The 13,944-nt window shown below is 35.8% G+C and overlaps 1 protein-coding gene across 1 annotated transcript; it reads left to right on the forward strand.

The window, feature by feature from the left end:
* LOC140981283 (uncharacterized) lies at positions 1–2,884 on the forward strand. Its single transcript, XM_073447645.1, has 6 exons — positions 1–390; positions 1,454–1,545; positions 1,644–1,750; positions 1,842–2,127; positions 2,236–2,340; positions 2,433–2,884. The coding sequence occupies exons 4-6, from the start codon at positions 1,894–1,896 to the stop codon at positions 2,691–2,693; spliced, it is 600 nt and encodes a 199-aa protein (XP_073303746.1). The 5' UTR covers positions 1–390; positions 1,454–1,545; positions 1,644–1,750; positions 1,842–1,893; the 3' UTR covers positions 2,694–2,884.
* The last annotated feature ends 11,060 nt before the right edge of the window (positions 2,885–13,944 follow it).

Raw genomic sequence — 13,944 nt, forward strand, 5'->3', positions numbered from 1 at the left:
GTTGGGATAACATCTGACACCTAAGTAATTATATCATATAAATTAAATTATCATCGTGTATATGTGTGTATGTGTGTGTGTATTGATAAAATCTCATAATTATTTCATGCAAATGAAAAAGGTTTGTTCATGAGATGGATAAGGAATGGATGCATCTGCCTTCTAGGCTTGTACCCGAGTATGAAGAAGAGGTAAAAAAATTTATAGCACAAGCTAGGAACTATGCAAAAACATGTGAAGTAATCTTATGTCCTTGCAAGCGTTGTAAAAATAAGAAGTATATGAAATTTGATCAAGTTTACGACCACTTAATTATTAAGGGGTTCGGTCCTTCTTACACTATTTGGGTCTTTCATGGTGAAACTTATAACTCACAATCTCAAGTTGAAGGTAGTTCAGGAGGAGTTCAAAAAGAAGATGAAAGTAGAGAGGCATATCACTTATATAAGGATGTTTTTTTTCCGGAAGAAGAGGTTGGAAACACTATATCTGAGACAAAGGGTTATGAGTTTGATGATTTATTAAAAGATGCGGAAACTCCTCTCTTCTCTGGTTGTACATCTTACACAAAGTTGTCGGCAGTCGTCACACTATACAATTACAAGTATAATAATTGTCACACAGACAATAGTTTTAATGAGCTCCTTAAGATTTTAGGTGACATGCTTCAGAAAACAACACACTTCCAGAAACTGTTTACACGATGAGAAAGTTGTTGAAACCATTTGATTTTGGATATTAGAAGTTCATGCTTGCCCAAATGATTCTTCAAGATCTGGACTCGTGTCCAAAGTGTGGATCCTCAAGATGGAAGATAGACAAAGTCACCACCAACGTTTGTAAAGGAGTTCCTGAAAATGTCCTACAATATTTTCCAGTGATACCAAGACTGAAAAGGATGTTTAAATCAAAAGAAAAGGCTGAAGAGTTGATTTGGCACTCCAAACACAAAAGTCAAGATCATATGATGCGTCATCCAGTTGATTCAGTAGCTTGGGATACAATAGATCATAAGTGGCCTGATTTTGCATCAGATCCTAGAAATCTCCGCCTTGGTCTTGCAACAGATGGATTCAACACTTTTGGTGACATTAGTTCCAGATATAGTTGCTGGCCAGTTATTTTGGTCAATTATAACCCTTTGTGCATGACAAAGGAAAATCTTATGCTGACATTACTGATTCCAGGTTCGAAGCAACCGGGAAATGATATAGATGTATACTTGGAACTCCTTGTGGAGGATTTGAAGGAGTTGTGGGACACCGGTGTGAAGGCGTATGATGCATTTAGCAAGTCAATGTTCAATCTGAAGGCTATTTTGATGTGGACAATTAATGATTTTCCACCTTTCCTACAATAACTATGATAACATTATGGGTTTTGTTTGGATCTTGTAGAAGATGCCAGATGTGGTTTTGAACAGTTTGATTATGCGATTTTAACTAATCTCAAGAAAAGAGTGAAAGATTTAGAACGATGAGGAAAAAACAAGATCACATTCACATAATGAGCCGGAGAGGTTATGCTTGTTTGACTCACATTATGGTAAATTTTTTTATGGTTTTTATAATTTTTGTAATTAGTAATGATATACACATCTTGAATTATGTTCTAACGATTTTGTATATATTTCTATATTAAAGGAGAATAGAAGCCCGACAGACACAAAAATTACGAGATCGCAAGTTTGGATTGAAGGTCACATGAAAAAAATGGGGAGCCTAATACTCAAGCTGTTGGAGAGAAAATGGTAATAAAATAAATATTTTATTTTTAAAATATTAAACACAATTTCCCCTTCTCGGTTTTATCACGTTTGCTCATAATTTTTTTTTTTGCAGAAAGAAATACAGGAATGTCCACCTGAATCTCAAAACACAACTAACATTGTTGATGATGCAATTAGCCTTGTTTTTGGCAAGGAAGCTCGGGAGGAGAGTGCGCGGAATGGGCTTCAGAGTTACACCATCGAAAGTTGGAGCTTCTGTGAAACAAAATGAAAATGTTCAACAACTTCAAACTATGGTACAAAGCCTTCAACAACAAATGCAACAAAATCAGCTAGAAATGCAAGAAATGAGGTCCATGTTTTTACAAAGTATGAATCGACAAAATCAGCAAGAACAAGTTAGTAAGTAAACAACAAATAAAAAAAATGTTTGGTTTATATACACACTAAAATGCTTTTGAATTATCATGATTACATCGCTTGACACGATTTGATTGTAAAATTAGGTTGCTAATGGTGGCATTTGTAGCGGTATTGGGAATGAAGTTGGTAGTAATGGTGATATCGATATTTGTGTCAAGAAAAATGGTAATTTTGATCATGTTTCTCAGGTAATTATCTTTAAATTATGTAATTTTGAACCGCAAAATTGTTACAAAAATAGACATGGTTGAATCAATAACTTTTCATTGTTTATTTACAGTCAAAATTGAGGAATGTGAGTCTCGGAGATATCCGTGCTAATACTAAATGTAAGCTGCTTCATTGGTGTGCTGATGAATTAGTTGTTGCAGAAGGTCTAATTGAATCCACATATCCAAACACAAAAGTGCATCACGTTGTTCTTGGTAGATCTTGTTGGAAAGTTTGGGTTGATAAGGTTTTGGTGGAGAAGGTGGACCTAATTCGACCAAATGATGAAATGCAGTTTCTCGAGGACGCGATAGGAAGCACGGTAGCATAATTATATAAATTTATAGTATTGTGTGATTGATAAATATTCTACTGATTTGCGTGTATTGAAAGTTTAATCATTGTTATATATGTACCAGCTAGTTGTTACAGATTCCGTATCTTGCTTTGGATTTTCAGACTTTCTGTTTTGATATACTGAAAAACAATGACTTTTATCAATTTTGTGTTAATTAAACTTAAGGTTGCACTAAATTTTTTGTAAAATTTTGGTTTATCGTTTTTGTCCATTCGATTGATTTTTTTTAACGAATTTGATTTTATCGGCTTGCAAACGAACGATATAGAAACAGTTTGCATGTTGCGGATAAGAATTTTAATGTCGTACATTGCACGATGTAGATAATATTATCCTCAACGTGCGTGCACGTGCTATCGATAATATTATCTGCTGCGTGCATGTACGCGCCACGGATAATAGTATTAACGGCGTGCGCATGTACGCCACGGATAAGAGTATCTGCGGCATGCCGCGGATAACAGTATTAACGGGCGTACGCCACGGATAATATTATGAACGGCGTACGTATGCACGCCGTAGATAATAGTGTTAACGGCGTGCACATGCGCGCCGTGGATAACAGTATCCACGGCGCACACCCGCACTCCGTGGATAATCTTGAACTTTCAACAGCTTGCAGTTGTGCAGCGTGCAATGTGCGTCGCGGAAAGAGAATTTGCTTGCTGCGAAAAGTCATTTTTGTTGTAGTGAAGAGTTGTAGCCAAGGGATACACTCAGTCATACGGCATTAACTGCCAAGAAACTTTTACTCTTGTTGCTCGACTCAACACTGTCCGAGTTTTCCTATCAATTGTTTTTTAACTCTAACTGGCCATTGTACCAACTCGATGTCAAAAATGCATTTCTTAATTGTGATCTTGAGGAAGAATTCTTCATGAAAATCCCTCCTAGATTTGAATCTCAACTGACAGTAAACAAGGTGTGCAGATTGCAGAAGTCCTTACATGGGCTTAAACGATCTCCTAGATCTTGGTTTTGTCGATTCATGAACGTGTTAAAGAAAGATGGCTACACTCAATGTCAAACAAACCACACCTTATTTGTGAAACACTCTGGGTAAGGTAAAAGTGAAATTCTTATTGTTTATGTGGATGACATTGTATATGGAATCATAAAGAAGAAATAGATAATGTGAAACTTCTCCTCAATAGGGAATTTGAGATGAAAGACCTCAGGCATCTAAAATATTTTCTGGGAATGGAAGTAGCAAGATCTTCCTGTGGTATATTTACTTCTCAACGTAAATATATTACTAATCTTCTGAAAGAAACATGAATGTTAGGGTGTAAACCTACAGACACTCTGATTGATCCGAATATCAAAATTGGTAACAAAAGGACTGTCCCTTAGTAGACAAGGGAAGATATCAAAGACTAGTAGGAAAATTAATATATCTGACACATACACGACCAAATATTGGATTTTTGTTAAGTGTTATCAGTCAATTCATGAACAACCCGACCGAGGAACATATGGTTGCTACATATCGTGTGTTGAGACACCTCAAGGGATCTCCTGGTACAGTAATTATATTCAAGAAGACTGTAAACCTTAAAATTAAATTGTAAAGTGATGCTTATTGGGCTGGATCCCCTACAGACAGACGTTCCACGTCAGGGTATTGTACATTTGTATGGGGAAATCTAGTGACGTGGAAAATTAAGAAGCAACCTGTTGTTAACCGCAGTAGTGCGGAAGCTGAATTTCGGGCATTGGCCCATGGGATATGTGAAGGGATGTGGCTCAGAAGATTGCTAACCGACTTAAAAGTGGAAGAAAACTCTCCGGTTGAATTGTTGTGTGAAAATAAAAGAGCTTTCAGCATATCAAAGAATCCAGTACATCATGATCGAACGAAACATGTTGAGGTAGACCATTATTTCATTAGTGAGAAGATTGAGGATGTGGTTATTATTGTCATCTACGTTCCTACTCAACTTCAGGTGGCGGACATACTGACAAAAGCTATGTTCCATCCAACATTTGCTGAATTGTGTTCCAAGTTGGGAATGATAAATCTGTACGACCCACTTTGAGGGGGAGTATTGATCTGCTTATCTTATCTTTACTTAGCTGGATAGGAACTTTTATATCATTTTATCTGTATTTTTATTTGTATCTCTGTATTTTAATTCCTAGGATTATGTTTTCTTATTGCTTTATTTGTTTATTTAATCCTTGTAACCTCAACATTTCATAATAAGAAATATATGGTGTTTCACCGATTCTCTCTCTCTCCATGTTTTTTCCAAGTTCAGTAACCGATTCCTTGAGCCATATTACTTCTTTTATTTCTTCGGTAGTGGCTATCAATTCAGCCTCAGTGGTTGATAGGGCCACTACTAATTGTAACATGGCTTCCAACATATTGTTCTCCCAAACACTTTAAACACTAAACCAATAAGTGACTTTTTGTGTCTAAATTTCCTGCAAAATCAGCATCTACAAATCTCACTACTGACTGTCATGTGTTTGCTTGTTTCTGGAATAATAATCCAAGTCTGGTAGAAATTTTTAGGTATCTCATATTCCATTTGAGATCTTCTCAGTGCGTCTTCCATGAATTGGCCATAAACCTTGAAAATAAAACTGAAACATCTACTATTTAAAATATTGCTAGAAAATTTTTTATTTTTATTTAAAAAAAAACAAAATCTCGAATTATAAATTTTTATTTCAAAAATATATATTTATAGGCATGCATGCAATATCTACCGTCAATTACATAATTTAAAAATAAAAGGTGTTCAACTACTAGGTAAAAGTATTGCAACTTAAAAGTGCTCAAATAAACAACATGCAAGTCTTGTCATACCATAAACATATAAATAATAAAATGTAAGAAAATATCCATGATCACTCCCAACTCATAAACATGATGTGCGGAAAGAGTATGGTCCTTGGGTTAACGTACGCACATCCAACTCCGCCTACTCAGTCTGCGGCGCCTCCAATCTCCTCATCAATATGCTCACCTGCATCATTCACACCAAGTGAGTCTAAAAACTCAACACCCTGATTCGTTTTAACAAATACATATACATAGCATGCAACAGTGAAAAGTACTGTAATTAAAAATACATTTCATGAGCTTCAAATCGTAAGCATAAACGTAACCTGATAAAACAGAAACGTGTTCCTATCACATCATATCAACATATACGTATTCACTTTTCTTTATTTGAATTTCATTAATTAGTTGTGACTTTCATATCATCGTATTAGTCGATGGATCCATCTACGTATAACCACAGTACCCGACGGCGAGGACATCAGCGACAGTATTACCCATCCACTGAGACTTGACCTCACATGTCATCGTATTATCGTATAATCATATTAGTCACAACCAACTCTCTTCCTTCAAAAATATGTCATTGTGTTCATCACTTATAAAAATCATGTATATACGTAAATTTTCTTCAAATCAAGCATGCAGCGTATTTTTCATATTTCCATAAAAAGTCATGTTCGTGATATCATAAACATTTAAAACATGATATTTTTTTTATCAGGGCGCTTCCAGGATTGCTAACTCGACCTGGGTGCAAAATTACTATTTTGTGCCTGTAAACCCTAATTGATCGTTTTACCCATGGACCTCAAAATTTCGACCCGAAGCCAACCAAACACCTCAAAACATATTTATAATCTTTTCTTAGACATAAACTAGAGCCCGTTTAATAACTTATACGATTCGTTTTAAAACTTGGACCGGGGTCCCGTTTTAACTCGAATCAACCCAAAACTTGACCAAACTTTCTCAAATTTTAACCACAACTTATTCTCACCCTACCCCCTTAAAAACACAATTCCAGCTGTTTTGAACCCCTTAATGCTCACTGCTACCAATTGGAATTTTCTGAACTCATAAGCCCTAACCGTAGTTGCACCCACGGCCCCGAATTCGATCCTAGACCAAAAACCAACTTGTCCAGCCCTTAACCAACTATCCTAAGACCAAGATCAAGCCGTATACCCTTCGCATCGGCCCTAGCCTCACGTCCAGCAGCCCATCAACCGTTCCCAGCCTTAACACAAACCCACTAGGGTCTGAACCATGGCCTTGACCGAGCCCATGTATGCTGCTCCCATCTCTTCCCCCGATCTAGCCATCGGCCTTCACCTTATCCCGACCGACCCTCGACTCCAGCACTTAGATACCTTAACCTTCGACGTGTTCAGCCCCCTAGCATCACAAATCGGAAGCCCCTTACACAACAACAACAAAAACCGTGAGTTACATGTCAACAAATGCATATTTCATGACAAAACGATGCATAGACGATTCAACATAAAAGATTTAAGCATTCCTCATGCAAACATATACACATAAGCATATATTAGCGTGAATGATGAGAAAAATTTTGAGAGAAATTCGAAGGGGAACCTGATGAGTAATTCGAAATGCTGCAGCTCCTGTGGGGAGGGGCGGCCGTGAGTTGTGAGGGAGTGTAAGCAGGAAAGGTTTTTAAAATGTAGTGTTTAAGGTGTATAATTATGCATTAATGGGCCCTTAATAAAAATTAAGGGGTTAAAAATATTTTAGACCCATTAAGCAATAAAATAATCCTATCAAGCTCAATAACAATCTCAAAAATTATTTCGTTTAGGTAAGTTTTTGAAAATATTGTCTGGACCCTCAAAAAGTCATCTGACTCGCTAAACTTTGTGTACCGATTAAAATATGACCTGGCGAATAAATATACTTCACCAAGGCTCATTTTTGAAATTCTCACTTAATTAGACAATACATTAAATAATTAAATATAATTATTTAATAAAAATATTTTTCCTAATTATCCCCGGTCTCCGTTCCTTGTTCGAGCACGAAACACAACTTAAAGCCCTAATGCATGAAACTTTAAATAAATCATGAACTAAACCACGTATCCATGCAATAATCATGAAATAAAATAATTAAACACATATTTTGGTAAAACCCTAGATTACATGCAGTCAGGTTACGTAGTTTCGAATTTTCTAAACCTTACAAAAACTTATGGCATAATCTAAGTCAGCCTATTGCATATCATCCAATACATGATACTTCCCACTCCACTTGCATATAGGATGTCATTTACATGAGACTGTTCTGAAGATAACTTCAGATGATGTCCAAGAGGAGTGGTCAATGGTTTTGCTTCTTGCATATTGAATCTGGACATAACCTTCTCAATATATGTGTGTTGGCTAAGGAACGATATTTTGTTCTTTTCTGTCTCTTTGAATTTCCATTCCCAATATCTTTTTGGCCTCTCCAAGATCCTTCATCTCAAATTCATAATTAAATTTCCCTTTAAGCTACTCAATTCCATCCTTATTCACACTTGCAATGAGCATACAATCCACATATAAGAGAATATGTGTCTTGTTGTGATCTTCTTCATTTAAAATAGACACAACTGTCAAATGAACTCCTTTTAAAGTTTATTCTCTTCATGAACTCATCGAACCTCGTGTATCATTGTCTAGGACTTTGCTTAGCCCATACAATGACCTTCTGTAAGGTCCAGGAATTTTAATTCACGTAACCTGAATGCATGCAATATAGGATTTTATTTAATTATGTGTTTAATTATTTTTATGCATTTTATTCATAATTACTGCATGATAGATTTTATTTCATGAAATTTTAAAAGTTCATGCATTAAGATTTCTAGATGTATTTCGCGCTCGAACGAGGAACGGAGACCGGAGAATTATCAGGAAAAAATTATTTTTACTACAGGGTTATTTTTTATTAATTAATATAAGATGTTTTAAATGTATTTTTTTTAAGAAATGAGCTTTGTTAGATATTTTTACCCGTCAGAGCATATTTTTCAGCGGTACGCAAATTTTATCGAAACGGGGGTCGTTTTGAGGGTTTGGGTAATATTTTCAAAAACTTACCAAAACAAAATATTTTTCGAGAGTGTGTTTGGGCTTGATGGGCCTATTTTTGAGCTTAGTGGGCTCAAAACTCTTTTCAAATTTTTAAATGATAACTAATGGCCCATTAAAGTTTATTAAACCATTTTATTATTTCCCTAAATTCCCCTAAACTTAAATCTAGATGTAACAGCCAACACTTCCCTTCCCCTATCATTTTCCTCTCGGTTTCAGCACCTCCTTCAGCATCATAGCATCGGCCATAGCATTTCTTGCAAGAAAATTCATCTGGTGCCTTCCCTTCGCGCGGTTCTTCACGTTTTCGAGTGTATTAACATCAAGGCACGCTTGTATCATCTTTTCCTCTTCATTCACGCCCATAATATGCTGTTATATATGATATTGTATGGAGGAACATTGGTTTTACTTGTGTCTTCATTCCTTGCAGGTTTTACATGAAATATTGCATTTAAATGTTGGTAACTCACGTTTTTGTTTGTAACTGTGCAAGGGGCTGTAGGCTGATGTTATTTAGGGGCTGAAACACGTCAATGATTAAGGGAAAATAGGCTGGAGTCATGGTTTAATCGTGTGGGACTCGTGTTTCATGCATAGGCCGAAGGTGTGGCTTGTTCGATTGGATCGGTATGACCAGATCGAGAGTTATGAGTGAGCCTACGGTGCAAGGGCGACTCCAGGCTTTGGACCAGACTCTAGTGGGTCTGAGTCATGGTATGGAGAAGCTCGATCATGCTGGACTTGTCCTTAGAACCGCTTGGAGTCGGGAAGTAGAGTTTGGCCAAGGGTGTGCTTCTTGGGTGACTAGCGAGTGCAGGTGCTTCACGGCTTGCATGGAGCTGTGGAAATGGGTCCAGTAGGTCCAGGAGGGTCTAGTCTTGGTCCTAGGCAGCTTGGTTCAAGGCTGCTTCGAGCTGGGTTCAATTTTGTTTGGGTGTTGAATAGTTTTTGGTAATACCATTTTGTGTAAAGTAACCTTTGAACTCCTTGGACAAATATTCCAAGCCATTATTTGTCTTTATTATTATCTGTAACAAACAACCATTCTTTGAACTTGGTTAGGGCATTAACTTTGGTTTTCAAAAGACATGTCCAGACCTTCCTCGAATGATCATCAATCAATTATGGACATAAAGTAGTGGCATCCACCATGAATTGGAGTCTTGGAAGGCCCCCACAACTGAATGAATATATTCTATTGTTTTAGATGAGGCATGTTTGCCTCGAGCAAACTTAACTCTCTTGGCCTTTCCTAGAATGAAATAGTCACATAATTCAAGTGCTTATCTATTCCTCTTGTTCTCCTTGAATCTTTCAATCTTCTCTCTTTCTGGATGTGCTCTCTTGTTTCCTTCGAATATGCCGTGAGATAAATTGAATGGGGTTGTATTTTTCAACAATAACTGAAATCTCGGAAAAATTTGAAACTGAATCTCAAACAGCTAAACAAGTTATTGGGCTGAATTATTCATTTTTCCTTCTTGGGCCTGACTAAAGTATTGGCCAATTACTTCAAGTGAGTCCAATAAACTTTGTGCTTCAGATCCTTTTGATCACTTCGATTTATTCCAACTTTAGTAGACACAAGTCCAACACACATAAACTGACCTCAAATATTTAACATTTTGTTTTGTTTTGTTTCATCTATTACAATTTGGCGATACATGATTCCAAGATTTGGACCAAGTGGATCAATGGATGAATTTCAGTCCTCTTTTTTTGGAAAATCAGCGTACCATCATTGTATTAAGAATGACAGTAATTGTATGATTTTGTAAGTTTTAGATAGTGCTTGCCATGGTTTGTATAAAGAGAAACTCTTCCGAAATTGTTGTATTGACATATGGCGACCGAAGCTTTTGAAAAAGATAAAACCCCGATGTGAAATGGTTGTTGGAGATATGATTTGTCCGACTAGGATAATAATGGGAATTCTCGTATTACATGCCACATTAACTATTTTAAAATTCTATAAATTTAAAATTTCATTTAGAAGATATATAATTGAACATAAGTTCAACACTAGTGAAAAATCAAGATTATAATCTGAAACTTGACATGTTGCTCAATTCTTGTACCAATCTATTCTTCAATTAGGCACGAAAGGAACTGAAACACGCAAATATTAGTTTGAATTCTGTGATTTGAAGCTATGAATCTCAAATTCAATTGATTGCTTGGACAAATTATACTGGATGGATTTTAAATCAACCTCACCAACTATATAAATATAAGATTAATGATAAATTTGAAAACTGTTGTGAAAAAGTAAAAATTTACGATAAAAATTAAAAATCTCAAACTCTCAAAATTATCACACTACACACTTTATAAAATTTTTCTCTCAACTCAATTGTGATTTTCTTCACAAATGGGAGATCTATTTATAGAAAATCTTTACAAATAATCCAAAAATAAAATCATCATTACCTACATCATCACATACTAATTTTCAATATTTACAACTCTTATTTTCAACATTCAAATATTCAACATACACATTTTAAATATTAATTTTCAACACTCCCCCTTGTGATGATGATCATGATGTGTTTCTTCAGGAACATCATTCTCTATTTTGTGATCATTGTGTTTCTCTATGAATTTTCTTTTTCGAGGATTTTTATCCTTGGAACCGACTGGCCTTCCATGCTTCAGGCGTTTTACGACATCATGACTTTGTTAAATTTGTTTCTTTGGAATTTCAATTCGAGCAGGAGCATTTACAGCATGTATATATGATTTAGTTACCCCTTTTGTATCTGTAAATGCATCTGGTATTTGATTTGCTATTCTTTGCAAGTGCACAATTTGCTGTACATCTTTCACATTGTTGTGTTCTTGGATCCAGATGTAACAATGATGATACATACCATGTAATTTTTTTTCGATATGTTTCTTGTCTCCCCCTAACATTGGGAAGATTTCCTCATTAAAATGACAATCAGCAAAACGTGCTGTGAACACGTCGCCTATCTGAGGTTCAAGATATCGAATGATTGATGGACTATCATAACCGATATAAATACCAATCTTTCTTTGAGGTCCCATTTTCTTTCGTTGAGGTGGTGCAATAGGCACATACACCATACATCCAAAAATTCTCAGATGAGAAATGTCTGGTTCTTTACCAAATGCAAGCTGCAATGGGGAGTATTTATGATATGCACTTGGTCTGATGCGAATTAATGAAGCAGCATGTAAAATTGCATGTCCCCATATAGAAATAGGGAGCTTTGTTTTCATAATCATTGGTCTAGCAATCATTTGCAGACGTTTAATCAATGATTCAGCCAATCCATTTTGAGTATGTACATGAGCAACAGGATGCTCAACAATGATTCCCATAGACATACAATAATCATTGAAAGTCTGGGAAGTAAATTCACCAGCATTATCAAGTCTAATTTTCTTGATTGTATAATCGGGAAATTGATTCCTCAATTTTATTATTTGAGCAAGTAATCTTGCAAATGCAACATTTCGAGTTGACAATAAACATACATGTGACCATCTGCTGGAGGCATCAATCAATACCATAAAGTATCTGAATGGTCCACATGGTGGATGGATTGGTCCACAAATATCACCCTGAATACGTTCAAGAAACATTGGTGATTCAGTTTGGATTTTGGCTGGTGATGGTCTTATAATAAGTTTTCCAAGAGAACATGCTTTACATTGAAACTTATTATTCTGAAAGATCTTCTGGTCTTTCAATGGATGACCATGTGTATTTTCTATAATTCTTCGCATCATTGTTGAACCAGGATGTCCTAATCGATCATGCCAATTGGTTAATATTGAAGAATTATCAATTACCATGTTTGATTCAATGGGACGTATATGTGTATAATGCAATCCAGTAGGGAGCATTGGTAGTTTTTCAATCACATATTTCTTTCCTGATTTATATGTGGTAAGACACATATATTTCTCATTCCCTTCATTCATTGTTTGAGTATCATACCCATGGGAATATATATTATTAAAACTCAACAAATTTTTTTTCGATTATGGTGAATATAAAACATCATTGATAAATAATTTTGTACCATTAGGTAACAAAAATTGTGCTTTACCACAGCCTTTAATCAAGTCTACAGGACCTGATATTGTATTCACCATTGTTTTTGGTGGTTTTAGTTCCAAGAAATATCTTTTATCTCGGAGGATAGTGTGCGTTGTACCACTATCAGGTATGCAAACTTCAGCTTGGTTCATAGCATTTTCCATATTTGAACTTCAAAAAAAAATGTGCAATGAAATAAAATTACTGACAATACATACAATACATATTTAAAAATTTAACACACGATAAAATATTATCATACAAGTACATGGAAAAAATAAAATTTTTTTTACATATCTATTCCACCAGCAAATTGGTCATTGTCTGAGAAATCAATCAGAAAATCTCCAGCATCAAAATGAGTTGAATCATTCAAAGGTTCATTGTGTTCAGTAAAATTGGTCTCCTTCTCTTTTCCCTTTAATGATTCTTTATAAAATTTACAAAGGTGCTCAGGGGCTCGACAAATACGGGACCAATGTCCTGGAGTACCACATCTGAAACAAGAACTTTCAAATCTTTTTGAGTGATTCTCATTAACACTCATATTCTCATGATGTCTTTTCGTTGGATGGTTTGGGACGCTCTTTTGAGATGAGTTATAGAAATAACTATCTCGATTATTTTCAAAACCACGGCCGCGTCCACGACCACGACCACTTCCACGTCCACGTCCACGTCCACGACCTCGATTTTGTCATCGACCAAAATCTTGTCTATAACTATGATTCAGGAAATGCCGTTGAACCAGTGGGTCGTGCCTGATGATTTCTCATTAAAAGCTCATTATTCTTTTCCGCCACAAGGAGACAGGCGATTAGTTCAGAATATCTCGAAAATCCACGCACTCTATATTGTTGTTGTAGAGTTATATTCGATGCGTGAAAAGTGAAAAATGTTTTTTCAAGCATTTCCAATTCAGTAATCTCATGCCCACAAAATTTCAGTTGCGAGATTATTCGATACATCGCCGAGTTGTAATCACTGACTTTCTTAAAATCTTGGAATCTCAACGTATTCCATTCATCCCGGGCGGTCGGAAGTATAACTTCCCTTATATGTTCGAATCTTTATTTTAATCCCTTCCACAAAACCATGGGATCTTTTTCAATCAGATATTCACATTTTAATCCATCGTCGAGATGTCGACGCAAAAATATCATAGCTCTTGCCTTTTCTTGTGATGTGCATATGCCATTTTCTTTTATGGTCTCATTTAGACCTAATGACTCAAGATGCATTTCTACATCGAGAGTC

This window comes from Primulina huaijiensis, chromosome 7 (genome assembly GCF_012295235.1).
Source record: "Primulina huaijiensis isolate GDHJ02 chromosome 7, ASM1229523v2, whole genome shotgun sequence".
In the NCBI taxonomy this organism is placed as follows: Eukaryota; Viridiplantae; Streptophyta; class Magnoliopsida; order Lamiales; family Gesneriaceae; genus Primulina; species Primulina huaijiensis.

Bases quoted from the DNA above. Each gene is read 5' to 3' on its own strand.
- LOC140981283 (XM_073447645.1), top strand. From the start codon at position 1,894: ATGATGCAATTAGCCTTGTTTTTGGCAAGGAAGCTCGGGAGGAGAGTG. The intron at 2,128-2,235 runs GTTAGTAAGTAA...TTGTAAAATTAG, and splicing joins GACAAAATCAGCAAGAACAA to GTTGCTAATGGTGGCATTTG. The intron at 2,341-2,432 runs GTAATTATCTTT...GTTTATTTACAG, and splicing joins ATTTTGATCATGTTTCTCAG to TCAAAATTGAGGAATGTGAG.